General features: G+C 44.7%; 1 protein-coding gene across 1 annotated transcript in view; it reads right to left on the reverse strand.

Annotated features, from left to right (window-relative positions):
• The window catches only part of LOC134445221 (leucine-rich repeat-containing protein 43-like), a 35257-nt gene extending 17560 nt beyond the window's left edge, over nucleotides 1-17697 (reverse strand). The window contains exons 1-3 of the mRNA XM_063194296.1: nucleotides 17534-17697; nucleotides 15816-16040; nucleotides 4946-5056 (exon numbers count right to left, since the gene is read on the reverse strand). Coding sequence (XP_063050366.1) covers nucleotides 4946-5056; nucleotides 15816-16040; nucleotides 17534-17623 — 426 coding nt within the window. The 5' untranslated portion in view covers nucleotides 17624-17697. The remainder of the gene's footprint in view (nucleotides 1-4945; nucleotides 5057-15815; nucleotides 16041-17533) is intronic.
• Nucleotides 17698-18543: the final 846 nt, after the last annotated feature.

Raw genomic sequence — 18543 nt, forward strand, 5'->3', positions numbered from 1 at the left:
CCTGCTGAAGTCGGGCGCCATCAAAACCGGACCGGAACACAGGGCTTGCTTCAGGAGGACGAAGGCCGCTTCTGCGGAAGGGTTCCATCTCACCATCCTCGAGTGGCGTTTCGTTGTCAGCTCTGTCAGGGGGGCAGCTATACTAGCAAAATCAGCAATAAAGCGTCTGTAGTAACCAGCAAGGCCCAGGAATGATCTCACCTGTCTCTTGGTGAGCGGCTGGGGCCAGTCCTGTATGGCCCGCACTTTGGCCTCCTGTGGCTTGACCAGTCCTCTGCCGATGGTGTACCCCAAGTAGTTGGTCTCACTGAAGGCCAGCTTGCACTTCTTTGGGTTTGCAGTGAGACCTGCTTTCCTGAGGGAATCGAGCACACCTTGCACACGGGTTAAGTGGCTGTCCCAATCTGGGCTCTGAATAACGACATCATCTAGAAAAGCTGCGGCATACCTCTTGTGGGGGGCGAGGACCCGGTCCATCAACCGCTGGAATGTTGCTGGTGCACCATGGAGGCCAAACGGGAGTCTGGTATACTGGTACAGACCGTCTGGTGTGGCAAAGGCAGTCTTTTTCTTGGATTCTGGGGTCAGCGGCACCTGCCAGTAGCCCTTAGTGAGGTCAAGAGTGGTTAAAAAACGGGCATGCCCTAACGAATCAACCAAATCATCAACCCGTGGCATTGGGTAAGCATCAAACTCAGACACTTCATTTAGCTTCCGGTAATCATTGCAGAATCGCACTGTCCCATCTGGTTTAGGGACCAGTACAATGGGGCTTGCCCAGGCGCTCTTGGATTCTTCTATCACACCTAGCTTCAGCATTTTCCCTACCTCCTCCTGGATAACCTTCTTGCGAGCCTCTGGCACACGATACGGACGCTGGTGTATCGTTTTGCCCGGTAGGGTGCGTATCTCGTGTTGCACCTCATCTGTGTGTCCAGGTAAGGAGCAGAAGACATCTTGGTTCCGATCAACCAACTCCAGGGCCATCTGCCGTTGTTGTGGCGACAGGTCCGGGCCAACTTGTACCTCTTCTCTGGCAGGATCTTTGGATTCTGTGGAGGGCAGACAGCTGAACAACGCCTCTCTGGCGTGCCATTTCTTTAACAGGTTAACGTGATATATTTGTTCAGTTTTTCTCTTACCAGGTTGCCTCACCTTGTAGTTCACTTCACCGATGCGTTCAATGACCTCATACGGCCCTTGCCAGGTCGCCAGGAACTTGCATTCGACGGTGGGTACCAAGACCAGCACTCTCTCACCTGGCTTGAATTCTCTGGGTTGGGTAGGTCGGTTGTAGGACACCTGCTGTTGCCGTTGAGCATTTTCCATGTGTTCCCTCACGATCGGATAGATGGCCTTCATCCTGTCCTGCATGGCCCCAACATGCTCAATCAGGGTCCGCTGTCTGCATGGCTGCTCCTCCCAGGCTTCCTTAGCTATGTCCAGAAGCCCTCGTGGTCTGTATGAAAGCAAGAGTTCAAAAGGCGAAAACCCTGTTGATGACTGAGGCACCTCTCTCACCGCGAACATCAGGTACGGTAGGAGCTGGTCCCAGTTGCGCCCGTCTTTCTCGATCACCTTGCGTAGCATAGATTTGAGGGTTTTGTTAAATCGCTCAACCAGCCCATCCGTCTGGGGGTGGTAGACTGATGTTCGCAGTTGTTTGATTTGGAGCAGGTGGCAGAGGTCTTTCATTACCCTAGACATAAAGGGGGTGCCCTGGTCTGTGAGGATTTCCTTCGGGATTCCTAGACTAGTGGAGAGGAGAAACAGCTCCTTGGCAATTTGTTTGGACGTGGCTTTTCTCAACGGGATGGCCTCGGGATATCGGGTTGCGTAGTCCAGAACGACCAGAATATATTGATGCCCCCTGGAACTTTTTGGCAAAGGCCCAACTATGTCCAATCCAATTCTTTCAAAGGGGGTCTCAATAATTGGTAGGGGGATGAGTGGGTTTCTATATGAGGGCTTGGGCGCTCTCAGCTGACACTCAGGGCAACCACGACAATAGTTTTCAATTTCCTTATGTATACCTGGCCAAAAGAAGCGCTGCAGAATTCTCTCTTTAGTTTTCTCCATGCCAAGGTGGGCCCCTAGAGGGTGTGAATGTGCTAGACTAAGCACAGTGGCCCGGTGGGGTTGTGGCACAAGAAGCCGCTCGTGCACTTCATCCTTTTCCTTATCTACTTGATATATAAGGCCTCTTTTCACAGCAAAGTGGGGGTAGGTGGGGCTTGTTCTATCTCCCACTACTACTCCCTCTAACACCTGCACATTTCTTAGGGCATTAATCAGGGTGGGGTCTTGCAACTGAGCAGTACCATACTGGCCTGTGAGAAGTGGTAGCTCTCTGGTGCCTTGGTGATCCTCCTCACTGGGCCTTGAGCCACTTCCTGGGTCGCTGTCCTCTTCTGCAGACTCTGGGCCACTCTCCGTATCATCCAGGGTGCCTGCTATCCCTGCGAGGACAGAAGTAGAGATAAGTGAGTCTGACGGTTGCACTGGCGTATTATGCTTACCAGTCTTACCTCTTCGTCTGTGAGCAACCCTGTTTAGCCTTTCTTGTGTCTCTCGCCACAGAGGGTGGAAGGCTGGGCAATCCCGTCCGATTAGTACTGGTACGGGGAGGGAGTCGACCACACCGGCCATTGTGTGTATGGCTCCCCTGGTGGTGGTCACCGTGAGTCTGGCTATGGGGTAGTCCCTGGTGTCTCCATGGACACAGGAGACAGGGAGAACTTGGTCTGCCACCATACTTGAGAGATCCACTAGGTCTTTACGCACCAGGGTGACCCGGCTACCCGAATCCAGCAATGCTTCCACATCCCTGTGATTCACCGTCACTGGACAGATAGGAGGCTGGTCTGGGGCAGCACTTGTTACCCCCACAAGTGATGCGAACAGGTGGGTGGTTGGGGAACTCGAGGACCCAGCAGTGGGCATGGGCTCGTCTATTGGCTTCCCGCACTGCCAGGAGATGTGTCCCATCTCCCCACATCGGAAACATTGAAGGGTTTCACTCTCTCGCCGGCCTCTTCCTGGTGCTGGCTGGATTCTCGCTCCTCCTGGAGCGTAGCTAGATCCAGTACTGGCAGAGTGGGAGGCTTTGGGACTTTTTGGGCGGTCTCTCCCCGATGGGAGTGGGATTGCACCCCTAGGCTCCTTCCTGGAAGCACGGAGCATCTCAGCTGTGGCTTGGTACTTCTCCACTGCCTCCACAGTGAGTTCAGCTGTGGTAAGAGCCTGTTGGCTAATGCTACGCTTCGCCTCATATGGCAGGGCCCTTAAGTAGTGATCTACCACCACCGCCTCCACTATAGCTGCTGCTGTGTTTTTGTCGGGTTCCAGCCATTGTCTGGCTATACGGCAGAGTTCATGCATTTGCGCCCGGGGCGCCAGGTCTGGGTGGAAGGACCAGCTGTGAAATCGCTGGGCCATCCCGAATTTGGTCAGCCCACTTCTGCTGAGTATCTCTGTTTTCAGGGCATCGTAGTCGGCCACTTTATCAGGAGGCAGGTCCTGGACAGCATTCAGTGCTTGACCTGTTAAAAAGGGGGCTAACAGACCAACCCATTGCGCTTTGGGCCAGGCTTCTCTTGTGGCTGTGGCTTCAAAGGTGTGCAGGAACGCCTCCACATCATCGGTGGCGCCCATCTTGGATAAAAAGTCACTTGCCTTTATTGGGCGGACGTTACGGCTGGCCATTTGTTTTTGTAGTTTTAGTTCTTCGGTCTTCAGTAGATTTGCTTTCCTTTGTTCCTCCAACAGCGCTGCACTTGCTTGTGCCTGAGCCTGTTGGCTGGTAACAAGGGCTCTTAAAAGCTCTTCCATGTCGGTGGTGGGGGACTCTATGGTCAGCTTGGACAGTAGGGTAACTAAATTTTCAGTGTCCTCTTCAAACATGCACTATCAATATTTGAACTGCCCGCGTCCTCCACCATATGTGACACCATGAGAGGCTGGTTCAAACAGCGAGGCAGTTCAAAACAGTGCAAGGACACAAGTTTTCAAATAAACTTCACGTTTTTAATAGTGTACTTGGGGAGTTAACAGAAAAGAGGGGGGGTCTCAGGGTGAAAAGTTCAAACAAGGCTTATTTTGTTAAAGTCCAACATAAATGGCCCGTGGCTCTTTAAAAGGGAACTGAAAAGTCTTTTGGCAAACAATTGTGTCTTCAGTCACTCACAAATCCTTCCAGGGAATCCTCTTCAGGTGAGTCTTTTCTCCAGGTAAGTAAACTCCCAAATCATTCCAGGGAATCCTCTTCAGGTCAGTTTTTCTTCATACAATTTTCTCTTCAGAACGAGACTGCCACAGTGAGCTCCCCAACCCCACTCTGACTCACAGACAGAGTGAAAAGCTGCCTTTCAGGTTCTCCAGCTGCCCAGGTAATCAGCAGCAGTCATTAGCTACACCTGTGTTGAGGTGAGTCGTGTGGAGGTGTGCAGTTCCCAACTGCACCATCAGATGGAGCCATACCGAGCTGAGGTTGGAGCCATTTTAGGAGGATGTAGCGCCCCTCCAGGACCTGGCCTCTCATGATGTCACAGCTTGTAGGGAGGTGTTTGTGTGTGTGTGTGTGCGTGTGTGTGTGTGTTTGTATGTGCGTGTTTGTATGTGTGTGTGTGTATGTGCGTGTGTGTGTGTGTGTGTGTGTGTGTGTGTGTGCGTGTGTGTGTGTGTGTGTGTGTGTGTGTGTGTGTGTGTGTGTGTGTGCGCGTGTATGTGTGTGTGTGTGTGTGTGCGTGTGTGTGTGTGTGTGTGTGTTACCTGAAGGCTTGTAGGGAGGTGTTTGAGTGTGCGTGTGTGTGTGTGTGTGTGTGTGTGTGCGTGTGTGTGTGTGTGTGTGTGTGTGTGCTACCTGAAGGCTTTTAGGGAGGTGTTTGAGCGGTGTGTGTGTGTGTGTGTGTGTGTGTGTGTGTGTGTGTGTGTGTGTGTGTGCTACCTGAAGGCTTGTAGGGAGGTGTTTGAGTGGGATGTCGGAGATGCCGTTGACACAGAGAATCAGCTCCTCCAGCCCACTGAAACGCAGCACGCCCTCATCTATTACGGACACCTGTCACACACACACACACACACACACACACACACACACACACACACACACACACACACACACACACACACACACACACACACACACACACACACACACACACACAGTGAATGCACAGTGAAGAATGCTCAACTACACTCACACACATTCATACACATGATGTACACACGTACTGTACATGGGTAGATGACGTGACGTGTAAATTTAGCTGTCACAGGCTCTTAAAATTATGAAACTTTGTCACAGAAAACAATGTCCTGTGGTGTGACATCATATTTTTGGTTAATTCTGTGGATAATTATCTATTGTTGAAGCTCCAGCGGTACATGAATTGTGACTTTAGACCCTTAAGAAGCCAATGGCAAGGGTGGATTATAGATTTTTTTAGTTCTTCAGTCAATCAATTATGTTTTGCTACCACAAGATGTATTAGTTTTGTAGTCCTTTGGTGTGACAGCCATAAAATACATTTTGACAATAGTGTATATTTTTCATATTTTTTTTCTTATGTAGATGTATGAAAATGCATCTTACTAAAGGTGAAATTGTATTTCAGTTGGCAACGACATGGCTTTAAATTAACTCAAAAGCTCAAAAGTCCTATGGTGTGATGGTAAAAGTCCTATGGTGTGATGGTAAAAGTCCTATGGTGTGACACTTTGGAGTATCACACCAAAGGACAAACAGGTCACACCAATGGACTAGATATTTGAGAAATAGCTTTTAAAACAACTGGTAGTACATATTTGTTTTGTTTTGTTGTTTGACTAGATAAATATTGTGTATTCAAATTACCCAGGTGAAAAAGTGGTTCAATTTAGTAAAATAAAAGCACGACTGAAGTGTACTTAGCATGTTAAAAGCGCACTCACACTTTTTGTGCTAAGAAAAAGTATGTTTACAATATGCTTATTTAAAGTGTACTTAAAATTAGATGTAATTAAGTTGCTCTCAAAGAAAGTACACTTTGCGAACCATACATAAAGTGCACTTAGAAGATGTTTGGCTAAAGTGTATTTAGAGGAATATACTAATAGTGTTCTAATAGTGAACTTACTAAAAGTGTATTTTTTAATAACATATTGCAATTGCACTTTTTTTAAGTGCACTTTGATTATACTTCACCCAAGTGACTTCGAAGTGTGATTTTCTATAGTGCGCTTTAAAGTAAATCACTTTAACATATTGGAAGTATACTTTTTCTAAGTGCACCGTGATTGTGCTTCATCCAAATATATTCAAAGTATGCTTACACAAAGTGCATTTACCCATCATGCATCATCATGCATGTACCATCATGCAATGCACTTCTTGGAGCTAAATTTCTCAAACAGAAATCCATTTACCTCTAAGGAATATCTTTGGTTTGCATGAAAATATTACTCATTGTTATATTCTGCATTTATTGTAGGAGTTTTAACATTTTAAAGTGGTACACAAAAAATGGCCATGTTCCCACCGTCATTATGATGGTCACGTATATGTTCTGGTATATATAGACTCACACTTCCCATGATATCATGGTGAGAGGTAAGTTGGAACTAGTTGTTCAAACAAAGAATCAAGGGTCACCATTTGTGATCAATTCAAATGATCAACTACAGGGAGGTGGAACAAGAATGAAATAAAGTGAAATGTGTATCTGAAATCTCTGTAACAATGCAATGATTGTAAATGTCAGTCGTACTAAGCATGCATACTGTATCACTACTGTGACATGTGGCTGTGTGTAATGTACAAGCTCTGAGAACCAGCATGGATTGTAGTATTACATTTATATTATTCGTTGTACTTGGGAGTGTACTGTAAATATACTTCAAGCATACCTGTTATATATTTACAATACTTAATATTATAGAAGTGTACTCAAGCACACTATTAATGCCATACGAATGCATGACAAGCGTGTTTGGAGCATACTTTCAAAAGTATGCTTGTAGTGCACTTAAAGTTGTCCAAAAGCGGTGCCAATTTAGCATCCTCAGTGTGCTGCAAGTGTGCTGAAGTACTGCTTTAGTAGTGCTTCAGCGCACTAATAGTGCAATGAAGCGCACTTTAAATCGCTGAAAATAGTACACTTTGTACTAAGTACGGTCAATAAAAGTACACTTTAAGTATATGGGTTTTTCACCTGGGTTCTTATTCCTTTATTGGCCTTTGGAATTTATACTTTGATGCATTGTTGATGAATATTTGCTGTTGATTTTAGATACTGTCAAATGATATAAAATGTCATTAATGGTGCTTTGAAACCATAAAATATAACGGTAACAGTGAAGGAAAGATCAGTGAGAGAGTATATAGAGGAGTATAGATGAATAAAGTATGCTGTGGAGAGCTCAATATACAGCATAAATGTGCTGTCCAGCTTGAGATACCAAACAGGCACTGGCCACTACACACTACAGGTTCAATGTGTGACAGTCATAGCATACCTACGAAAGTGTGATGGTCATGCCAAGGTCACACTTCAGTATGAGTCTTATGAGCTCTGCAGGTTACATTCAATGACCGCATGGCTGTCATTAAGAGTTACGATAGGCTGATAATCGACGATTCAAAGACTTATAAGTGTAAAGTGTAGGTCCATATTGACTACAACATTATATTATGATCAAAAGACAAAATAATCATGTTGATATATTTGTTTCTGGCTCAGTTTTGCATTTCTGTCCTTTAGCGTGACATGAATGTCCTACGGTGTGACATGTTTTAAACGCTCAAATATTTGTTTGAGCTAAACAATATGTTTGATAAACACTGAATATTGCATTAGGGAAGAACAAATTATCGTCCCTGAAAAGTTAATATAAATTCGGACAATTTTGAACATTTAAAAGAAAGATATCCCTGTTTTTCCTCGAAGGTTTCTAATAATCTCACATCTAATGGGAAAAAAATACTTAAATGGTAATTTCTCATTAAATTAAGACTTTAAAAAATTGCAATAAATATGAAGAGTGTAACAATGTTCATAAAACTCCATCAAGCCATTTCTACATTACTTAATATATTTATTTCTTAACGTCACACCAAAGGACATATTTTCAGCAAATTGCTTTATCAACGTAAATAAATAATCAATGAATAGACCAACATTGTGACCACTTGGATTTTTTGAAAGATTAATTGCTGCACTACGTAGACATATACTTTTTCCCCTCATAAACAATGTTTTGTGAAAAAAATGTTTTTTGCTGCCTATCCGTCATCTACCCACATGTAGACACACACCACCTGAACATAGTAACACACACACACACGACGCAGAGAGAGAGAGAGAGCGAAACAGAGAGATGGAGAGAGAGAGAGAGAGAGAGAGAGAGAGAGAGGGGGAGAGAGAGCGAGAGAGAGAGAGGGAGAGAGATGGAGAGAGACAGAGAGAGAGAGAGAGAGATGGAGAGAGACAGAGAGAGAGAGAGAGAGAGAGAGAGACGGAGAGACAGAGAGAGAGATAGAGACGGAGAGAGGGAGAGATGGAGACAGAGAGAGGGAGAGACGGAGAGACAGAGAGAGGGAGAGAGAGAGAGAGAGAGAGAGAGAGAGCTAGAGAGAGAGAGAGAGAGAGAGAGAGAGAGAGAGAGATAGAGAGAGAGAGAGAGACACAGAGAGAGAGAGAGATGGAGAGAGATAAGATACCTAAAAACACGTCCTCCTAAACACACACACACACACACACACGCACACAAACATAGACACACACACACACACACACACACACACACACACACACACACACACACACACACACACACACACACACACACACACACACACACACACACACACACACTTATATAAGAAATAACCCTGCCCCCTATACTGGCTGAGTCACCCTGAAAGTGTTTACGTTGCAATCGCTCTGACTCATTTCTGTAATGTGGGGTTATCACTCCTAATAACCTTTCACATTTAACTCACACTAGACAGCTAGTTTGCCGGTGCGTCTACAGTATGACATCGTCTACCTGCTGCTACTCTAACAAGAGACATTTCAAGTTTCCACCCAAAAACAAAATCTCGTTCCAAATTTTAATAGCTAAGCTTTGGCTCAACGCCCTGGTTTAGGAACGTCTTGACCTAAATGAAGCTTTAATCAAATTTAGAGCAAGGATTTAAGCAGAGATTCTTTAAGTATATAGAGATATGCCATTGTAATAGGTTGCTATGGGCACCTAACATGACCAGGTTCCGGTCTGCCTAAAGGGCCGTGTCATAATACTCCTAGCATTGAATAGAACAGTCCTTAGGTCTGCCTAGGTCTGCCTAAAGGGGGATCCCCCCCTCCCCCCTGCAATAATATAACCCGGAAACAATGGGCCAATGGAACCTCTCTCTCTCTACTCTCTCTGATTTAAGTATCAGAATATTTACAAATGTAAAGTTTTTGCACATTTTAATTGTGAGTTTTGTGCATAATTCATTCACAGTTGTCCAAACACAACAGCAACACGCCGATGAAACCAGTTGAAAACAAGAAAAAGGCAGCACTAGACGCTTTACGAAAAGCTTTCCTGGTTCTGCACAACGATTCTGTGTAGCAAACAAGACCGTGCACTATGCATTGTGCTGGCTTTTTCTCGGTTTCAACGTATGCATACTTGTGTATGTTATCTCCAATTGGTTTAGCACTCTAAGAAAAACAAAACCCTTTAGGCCAAAGAGGCCTGCTCCATCACATATGAACTAACACTGAAGCAAGACACAGCCAAGTCATGGCTTGTGGGGACTTCCTTTAATGAATCAGATTAGCGCTGGCTGCTCATGCTTCTCACGTTGGCCTGATAAGGCCTCTAGTCTTTCTGCGGATGTGCTTCCGAGCAGTCAGTGTGGCAGGGACTCTTCTTATGTACGTACGGTACAGTACTGTACTTGCAGGACCATGGAATCTTTTTCCATTGCTGCCGTGAGACGTTAACACTTCAACATTGACTTCTGTGGAAGGTGGAAGAAGTCATGAGTGTGGCTGTGTGACTAGTTCTGGCCATCAGATCAGATAAGAGCGCGGGGAAGGTGCGTAGCGTGCACACGGCGATGACACATGAGCTGAGAGCTGACGATGACATGCAGGCTCAAACACAGTCTGTCATTCAAAACCCCTCCCCTCCTCCTGCCTCTCCTTATATGGTCAAAGGAAACCCACCCATTCCATCGCTGACCTTCCATGTTATGCCGTGTCCAGACCAAGAGCGAACTACGCTGCCTGGTAGCGTGGGTAGCAGAAGAAGTTTCGCCTTGAATTCGCTGTATTCGCTCCAGACGCAGCATTGACATGTTTGATTCAGCTAATCACATAACGGCTCTGGCTTGACAGCCTGGGACATTCGGAGATATGAATGTTCCAATTGGTTTTCGCCGAACGTGTCCTATGTGTTATGGTGCTGCAACCTCCCTGTCTCCAAGACAAATTTCTCCTTCGTGGAGACTAAAAAAGAAAACCTAACCTAACCTAACCTCACCTAACTGTATCTAAAAGTGTTAACCTAGCAAGCCAGATTTGAGTATAACATGAAATCTAAGCATAGTCTTGGGTTGCACCATACAACCGGTGGAACCAACCAACACTTGGTGCTTTAAATGCTCAACTGCAGTGCACATGTAGTTGCAACCGTGCTATTACTATGCAATACCACCCTGACTGCACCCCCATCAAATCATCAGCTCCACAGGTCCTTGCGAAGTTCCCTGTCATAACTTATGAATGTCATTAGTGTGTGACATGGATTCTTCTTAACTGCAAAACCGAGGGTTCAGCCTATCTCTCTTGAGGAGCTGGTGTTTCATGTCGTCAGCGATATCGTTATTAGGACAGACTTGGTATCAGTTCCGACAGGCGGATAGTTTTGAGAACGCTTGCATTCATGCATTGCATTGGTCATCAAGGGAGTGTCCTGAGTGTCTTTTTTCTTTGGCTATAAGTAGGCCATGCCAAGGCATTCTTTTTCACATCGTCATGATGTCCCTTGGTTCTCGAGTTGGGCGTTTCATTCTCGACAGGTTTTACTTTTAACTTTCACTTGCCAGAAGGTCATCAAAAATACATTGGTAAATAGTTTTTATCTGTTTTGTTAAGGACCTGTCCATGTTCAAATTTGGCATGAGTAGGATAGATCAGTGTTTCTCAACCTTTTTATAGGCGAGGCACCCTTTCAAATCATGAAAATTTTCAAGGCACCCCAAACCAACAAGCCGTAATATGGCATTGCATCCGATACCACACAAACTTAGAAAAGTAACACACATATGTCGTCACACGACCTACATTGAAAGTTGCAGCTGACTGGGGCGACCTATATTTACTTTATTGTGCGTAAATGGCAGATGAAAGATTCGTCTGACTAGCATTAACTTATCAATTTAGACAAATATGTATTATATTACATGATTTAGAGGGGCCCGCAGCATCCCAGGGTGCCCCGGCACCCCTGTTGAGAAACACTGGGATAGATGACAGGAAATATGCTCCCAAAAGATCCCCCACAGATCATTTTTAATGGAAGACGGTCATAAAAGATTCAAGATTTCATATATTACATCTCATTATAGGGTTATAAGAGAGTAAAATACTTTGTGTTTTTTTTACATAAATGAAATGTGTGTGTGTGTCTGTGTGTGTGTGTGTGTGTGTGTGTGTGTGTGTGTGTGTGTGTGTGTGTGTGTGTGTGTGTGTGTGTGTGTGTGTGTGTGTGTGTGTCTCTATGTGTGTGTGTGTCTCTATGTGTGTGTGTGTGTGTGTGTGTGTGTGCGCGCGCGCATGTGCACACATGTGTGAAAGAGGGAGAGAGAGAGAGAGAGAGAGAGAGAGAGAGAGAGAGAGAGAGAGAGAGAGAGAGAGAGAGAGAGAGAAAATAAAGGTTAAAAAAGTGCCTTGGTTGTCTTCAGCATGCATTTAACAATCTAATCGCCTGGTGGAAGAAACTGCTTTGGAGTCTGGTAGTGCAGGCTTTCAAACTTCTATACTGTTTGCCAGCCGGTAATGACTAAAATAGTTCATGGTAGGGGTGGCTAGGATCTTTGAAGATAGTTTTGGCCTTCCTAGTACATCTTGCTTCATATACATGTAATTCCAATATGCAGGCTGGGTCACAACCACAAATACTCTGTGCTACCGCTGACAGCTTTGGCCAGGCCCAGGACAAAATCGTCTGAAAGGGCACCCCAACCTAATACATACAATGTAATGAGGACCCAATACTGGACCCAATCTCTCCATGGGTCCGGGACAACAGTTCCCTTTTGCCCTTTGTAGAGTACGTTTTGCAGCTAAAAATGCCTTTCTGGAAATTACAAATTTTGGACATGGAGAAGATCCAATGCCAGACTACCAGTGCCGACTTAAGGAAGAAAAATACGCACTCACAAACTGCGTCTCATTATTTATTTATATTACCACCATGTCCAAAAAGCAAACGCGTTTCGGCTATCAAGCCTTCACCACGCACTGATGAAGGCTTGATAGCCGAAACGCGTTTGCTTTTTGGACATGGTGGTAATATGTAAGGGTTAACGTTCGGCGAGAAGGTCGCTACCGTGGAATAGCAGCACGACAGAGAGAATCTTTAGACCCCGACGCGGAGCGGAGGGGTCTTGTTCTCTCTGAAGTGCTGCTATTCCACAAAGCGACCGACTCGCCGAACGTTAACCCGCTTATTATATGTATAGGCCTATACTTAAATGATTCACACATGGCGGGGACATTTCTTTATTTAATGTTAAGTTTATTATAATTTTTCATGTCAAAAGATTGTTGCTGCGCAAAACAAAACAGTGCCGTTGTGGAACACCGCTAGGCAACAGGTAGCCTAGACAACAGGTGTTGTCTATCACAGCAGCTGATTAGAGTCTTGTTGAAAAGTCGCTTTAGCAGTGAAAAGTCTTGTTGCCATTGACAGCGGTCTGATATAGACCAACCCGTCCAGACGTGCGAACGTTGGGGAGCCCCACTGAAATGAATGGAGCATTTGACCGATGACGTCACACCATATAATAAAAATAAATAATGACATTCTGTTTGTGAGTGCGGATTTTTCTTCCTTAAGTTGATACATTTTATCGCGCACCCAAAGACTTTCGTTTTTCCAAGAAGTTGAGCGCGTCCTTTGCCAAAACTTGAAGACTACCAGTGCCGGCCTGGTGAGACACTATACTGACATATTAGGTACATTCCAATATGCGGACTCCCGTCCTCCCATGCTCACGTGCCTGCTTGTGACCTCGTGATGACGTCACTGATGACAGGAAATGAATGCAATATCTTGCAAAAGCACAATTCAAATGTAATTTTCTCATTTGCAATCGGGAGGGTGAATGAAGATCAGTCCCCCTAAAGTTGTTATGGCTTGGCTGACAGCGGGGATACGTTATTGTTTTCCCCATGGAGGCAGGGCGTCAGAAAAACGTGAGGCCACAAGTATAAGTGGAGGATGGGAGGATCCGCATATTGGAATGCACTAATTTTCTTCCACTAGGGTCCATTTAGTATACCAGGCTAATACATGTCTAGGCTAATAAATTGAGCTTTTTAAATGGAGCTTTTTGACCTGTTTTTCCATACAAGTTGTGGTGAGAGGAGACGGGACACTATGGGAGAGAGAGAGAGGGAGAAGGATTGGGAAATGTCCTCATGTTGGAATCGAACCCGGGACTCCAGCATATCAACAGTATGGTGCATTAGCTATTTGAGCCATGGCCAAGGCCTCTTGACATAAAAAGCAACCAAAAAAACCCTCAAAATGATACTGACAAAAGATATTGATATATAACTGTTACATATGAGTAGCCTTTTACTGAGTGTGTTCTAGTTACCTTTCAAATATTAATCAGCGACAAACTTGAAGCTGCCCTGTATGCTATATTCATCAGTCTATAGATTCTCGTACCAGTCTCGAACCAGTCTATGGTTCTGGTGTGTTATTGTACAATTGAATTAACTTCATTGATAACCAAGGTGTCCTTTGGTGCATCATGCCGCCATATGGGAAAGTTGAAAAAGGTAGGTCGGCACACTGCCGATCAGCTCCAAAAAGAAACTTTATTATTTAAAAAGCAACGTTTCGATCACGCTGGATATTCATCAGGCATGCCATGATGTGGGAAAGCACAGCATTGGTTATCAGGGCACTGGGCACTGTTCTGTTTGGTCTAAGCGGTCTTTGAAGATCCGCGTCATGGGCAGAATATCTAACAGTCAGTTCTTATCCTGTGCTTGAAAGTAGTGTACTGCTGACGTGACTCAATACATTGGCAGTATTACAGAGAGAGAGAGAGAGAGAGAGAGAGAGAGAGAGAGAGAGAGAGAGAGAGAGAGAGAGAGAGAGAGACAGAGACAGAGAGACAGAGAGAGAGAGAGAGCGGAGACTGAGAGAGGTAGATAGATACATACTGTAGAGAAGAGAGAGGCAGAGAAAGACAGAGAGAGACAGGCAGAGAGAAGGAAAACACAGCAAAGTGCCACGTGTTACCGCCGGAACCATCTCCCTGTGCCCAGGAGAGGTGAGTGCACGGGCATGGGCAACTTTAGAGAAGGGAAAAATGCAGCGATGGGGGGGAAAGTCTTCAAGTTTTGGCAAAGGACGCGCTCAACTTCTTGGAAAAATCTTAAGTCTTTGGGTGCGCGATGATGAAAATGTATCAACTTAAGGAAGAAAAATCTGCACTCACACACTGCGTCTCCTTATTTATTTATATTACCACCATGTCCAAAAAGCAAACGCATTTCGGCTATCAAGCCTAAATCAGTGCGTGGTGCGGGAAAAAGGGCAGTGACACACATGGCAAAAGTATCTTAAGAACAACATCAGTCAGTACATCTCCACTTTTTGCCATTTGATGTACATCTCATTGATATAAAGTGATTCTATCAGCAGACACACGACAGACTGGTAAGAGCTTCAATCCTAGTGTGGGTGCACTGCACTGCATCTTGGGTAACTGCTTAGGTAAGTCAGATGGCAGCTAGTGATACTATGTCCTTCTCTGTTGTGTGACTGAAGAGGTTATTTTTAGCTTAGAACAGGGATGTCAAAGTCAGGCCCTGGGGCAAAATCTGGCCTGCGGAGTCATTGTATTCCCCCCCTGCGAGATTTCAAATGAGCATTGAAAATAGTTTAAAAAAAACAGCTCACACTCACATGCAACACAGACACATTTGAAATGCTACATATGATGAGAAAGAGCAAGTGTGAAAATGTAACTAAGAGTATAAGTGCATGTACGCACAAATTTAAAATAAATAAATATTGAGTTCTGCCTGCGACTTCGTTCCAGTTCCAAAGGTCTGGCAAAGAATCTATACATGAGACGTTCTCAAATGAAATTCTCATGTTTTTTTATTTGACAGAGCAGCAACCAATTCCACTGATGGTGATGATGTAATCTGTAGAGACATTTTTTGAGTTTCCTATTTCAGGGGAAAAGTACCGGTAGCAGCAAAACTATAAAACTCCCTAAATCTGACCATTCCGTTTCAACTTTATTCAGGAAAAATGTTGTGAATAAAGTTTCAAGTGAATTGGTCCGTGTGATGGAGTGACCATTACTAGGGTTGTGGGTGTGTTCTGACTGTCACGCCAACGAGCCTGGCTCTTTGGTGTAGCGGTCAGAGTCCCGGTTTACTTCGGTTTGCTTCACCATTCACTATGGTCTCAAAACACTTAACCAAAATAAAAATAAAATTAAATAAAATTAAAATAATAATGGTAGGTACTGTAAATTACAGGATAACAGTTTATTTTTTTAACTAAATGCTTGACTCACTCACCCTCTGGCCCACCACCCGTAAGGAGGTGAGAAAGCTGTAGATGAAATGGTCATTCAGGCATTCAGGCATCCGCACGGACAGCTCTCTGAGGGCAGTCACCTGCGGACTCAAGGACCCCTCGTGTTTCCATGGCGACTGTGAGCAGGTGAGGAGGTCTATGAGGGCGCTAGGCTCCTCGGTGTCGGGCTTCTCGCCACCTGATGACTCCTGCAGCCCGCTGGACCACTGCAGAGGGGTCAAAAGTAAAAGTTAAAAAAGAAACAGTTTTCTTCCAACACAAGAAATGTATCTGAGTAACCAGTAGACCCGTGTAACTTACTTCACTTACGATCAGCTAACTCTGCACTGGTTGGATCAAGTTTGGGGTGGGTCCTTGTTAGGTTTTCAGTGTTTTTCAGTAACACAACACAGTCTATCTATCTCACTAGGTACAATGGAGTAAATGGTGTAACAGCTAGGTAATGCCATGTGCTAGTGTTGTTATTAAGTTACACCACAAAAGTACTTTTACTTTTGACACCGCTGGACCACTGTCATATCCGTATGGGCAGCACAAGAACAAAGTTAAAATAATCATGGAAAGGAGATGTAAATCACCCTCTATAAACTTTTTTAGTGCCATTTACGGTATTTTCATATGTTTAACAATAATGCAAGGCGGCCTCAACTTTGCTGCCGTTGATCGACGTTGACAAAGTACGTCACCGAGACGTGTCGTCACGATGTGGGTTGCATTAAGCACATTGTCGACCACAAATGTGCACGAGACGATGAGCTCGCACCAGTTTGATCTACTAGCACACCCCGTGTGAAGTTGTGAGGTGTGGGGTAACAGGTGGGGATGAGGGGCTGAAGTGGGGTGCAGTGCAAACTTGTACAGGGGTGTTACGAGGCAGTATGCAGACGAGCCGTTGAGCAGACGTTGCACAGTCTTGAATAGGCCTAATCACAATGTACCGGTAAACATAATCCACCTCTCCTTTCCATACTGTTTATTCATTGGGTACGCACCACGGGGGAGTGCTGTGTACTTAAATAATTTCTTCCATAATAACCATAATTACTCATGACACACACATTAAGCTTAATATAGCCTGTATGTAACTCAAAAATCTCAGTGCTCTTTGTGCTGGGATGTGATCATGCCATGGTTATAAATAAATTGGCAATCACATTCACCTAATTCAGAAATGGCAGCACTGATTGATTGATTGATTGATTGATTGATTGATTGATTGATTTCAGTGTGGTGATTTTTGCTGTCTGCTGCATGAGAAGCAGTTTCAGCATGTCATACAAAAGTAAGCCTATCCAAAAACCAACTGCAACATCCTACCACCTAACACATTTTCTGAAATAGTAGATGCCCAAGCAACAAACGCATACGTCTTCCATTCTGATCAAAGCATGTTTGGTCCATTGGCCTGAGAGAGCATTCAACAGGATAGGCCTATCACAGCCTAAACAAAATCGCATGATTGCCTTTACCTATCCTTCCCATTAGGCCTACTTCCAATCTGAGATATGGGGTGTAAATGAGTGAAAACGTGGACAAATCTATGCATTAAATTGTGGTAGATGAAACCATCGAATCGCGTTCAGACTGGGGACATGGCATTGTGGGTCCCTAGCATTCTGGGCAAGCGTAGCTGAGCTTGGATCCTCACACCATGGCCCTAGACTAAAATAGGTCCGCATCCACCACTAAAATATCTTACCCAACGTCCTTTGCCGCAAGGAAAGTCCGAGAGGCACAAACTCCTCAATTGATTTTCTATAGCTGTAGACAGGGGTCGGGTCGGTTTCATAATCTCTACGCGATGGTCGAGAAAGTCGCGACAGCGGGGCTCCTGTATTCCCCTCTCTGTTGTTTACCTGTCAGTCACTTCCTGAAATTGAATGTTTGATGTTGCCAAGCAACGGAGGGCTGCATGCTGCTTCCATGCCGAAGAACTTGGATAACAAATGCCTTGAGGTTGCAGGTGAAATGTCAATAAATATCAATAAATGATAGTAGGCCTACACTCTACTCCTGAAGTTTCCTTACGAGTAGGCTATGTTTCCTCTCAACATGTAGCCTAGCCAAGCCTCAATTGTTGAATTCATTTTCTGAAACCATACCGGTAGACTACACTAGCGGTTCCCAAACTCTCCTCCCTGCGCACCCCCTTTTACTTTTCAATGTGATTTGCCCACCCCCTAAGCGAAATGTTGCACAGTCGCACATTTTGGGCAATTCTCATTTCCAATAGGGCGTTTTTTTCTGTCAACATTACAATGGAACTTGTTGCATGCGTCTAGGAGTTATAAATTAGTCTTCAGATGGATCCTCCTGCATACAATTCACCAAACAATTAAAAACAATTTTAAAAACAGACATCTCAGCCATTGCTCTCAGCTCGTGCACCCGTTCTGGCAGGTCGCGCACCCCCAGGGGTGCACATACCCTAGTTTGGGAAAACCTGGACTAGAACAACATTGCTTTAGTTAATTAAACATTCTAATTGTTGAACATTCTAAAAATATATACAAAATAGAAAGGGAAATTCATTGCCAGCAAGTGAAAAAGAGAGAACAAGTCAGGTTTGCTGACAAGGACCTGGTCATTATCATTAGGCTATAAACTGCCTTGAAGGTCCCTGTTGTTGGGGCTTTTGATGCACCCTCACAGACAGTGAATGAACACACACACACACACACACACACACACACACACACACACACACAC

The sequence above is a fragment of the Engraulis encrasicolus genome, chromosome 3, assembly GCF_034702125.1.
Source record: "Engraulis encrasicolus isolate BLACKSEA-1 chromosome 3, IST_EnEncr_1.0, whole genome shotgun sequence".
In the NCBI taxonomy this organism is placed as follows: domain Eukaryota; kingdom Metazoa; phylum Chordata; class Actinopteri; order Clupeiformes; family Engraulidae; genus Engraulis; species Engraulis encrasicolus.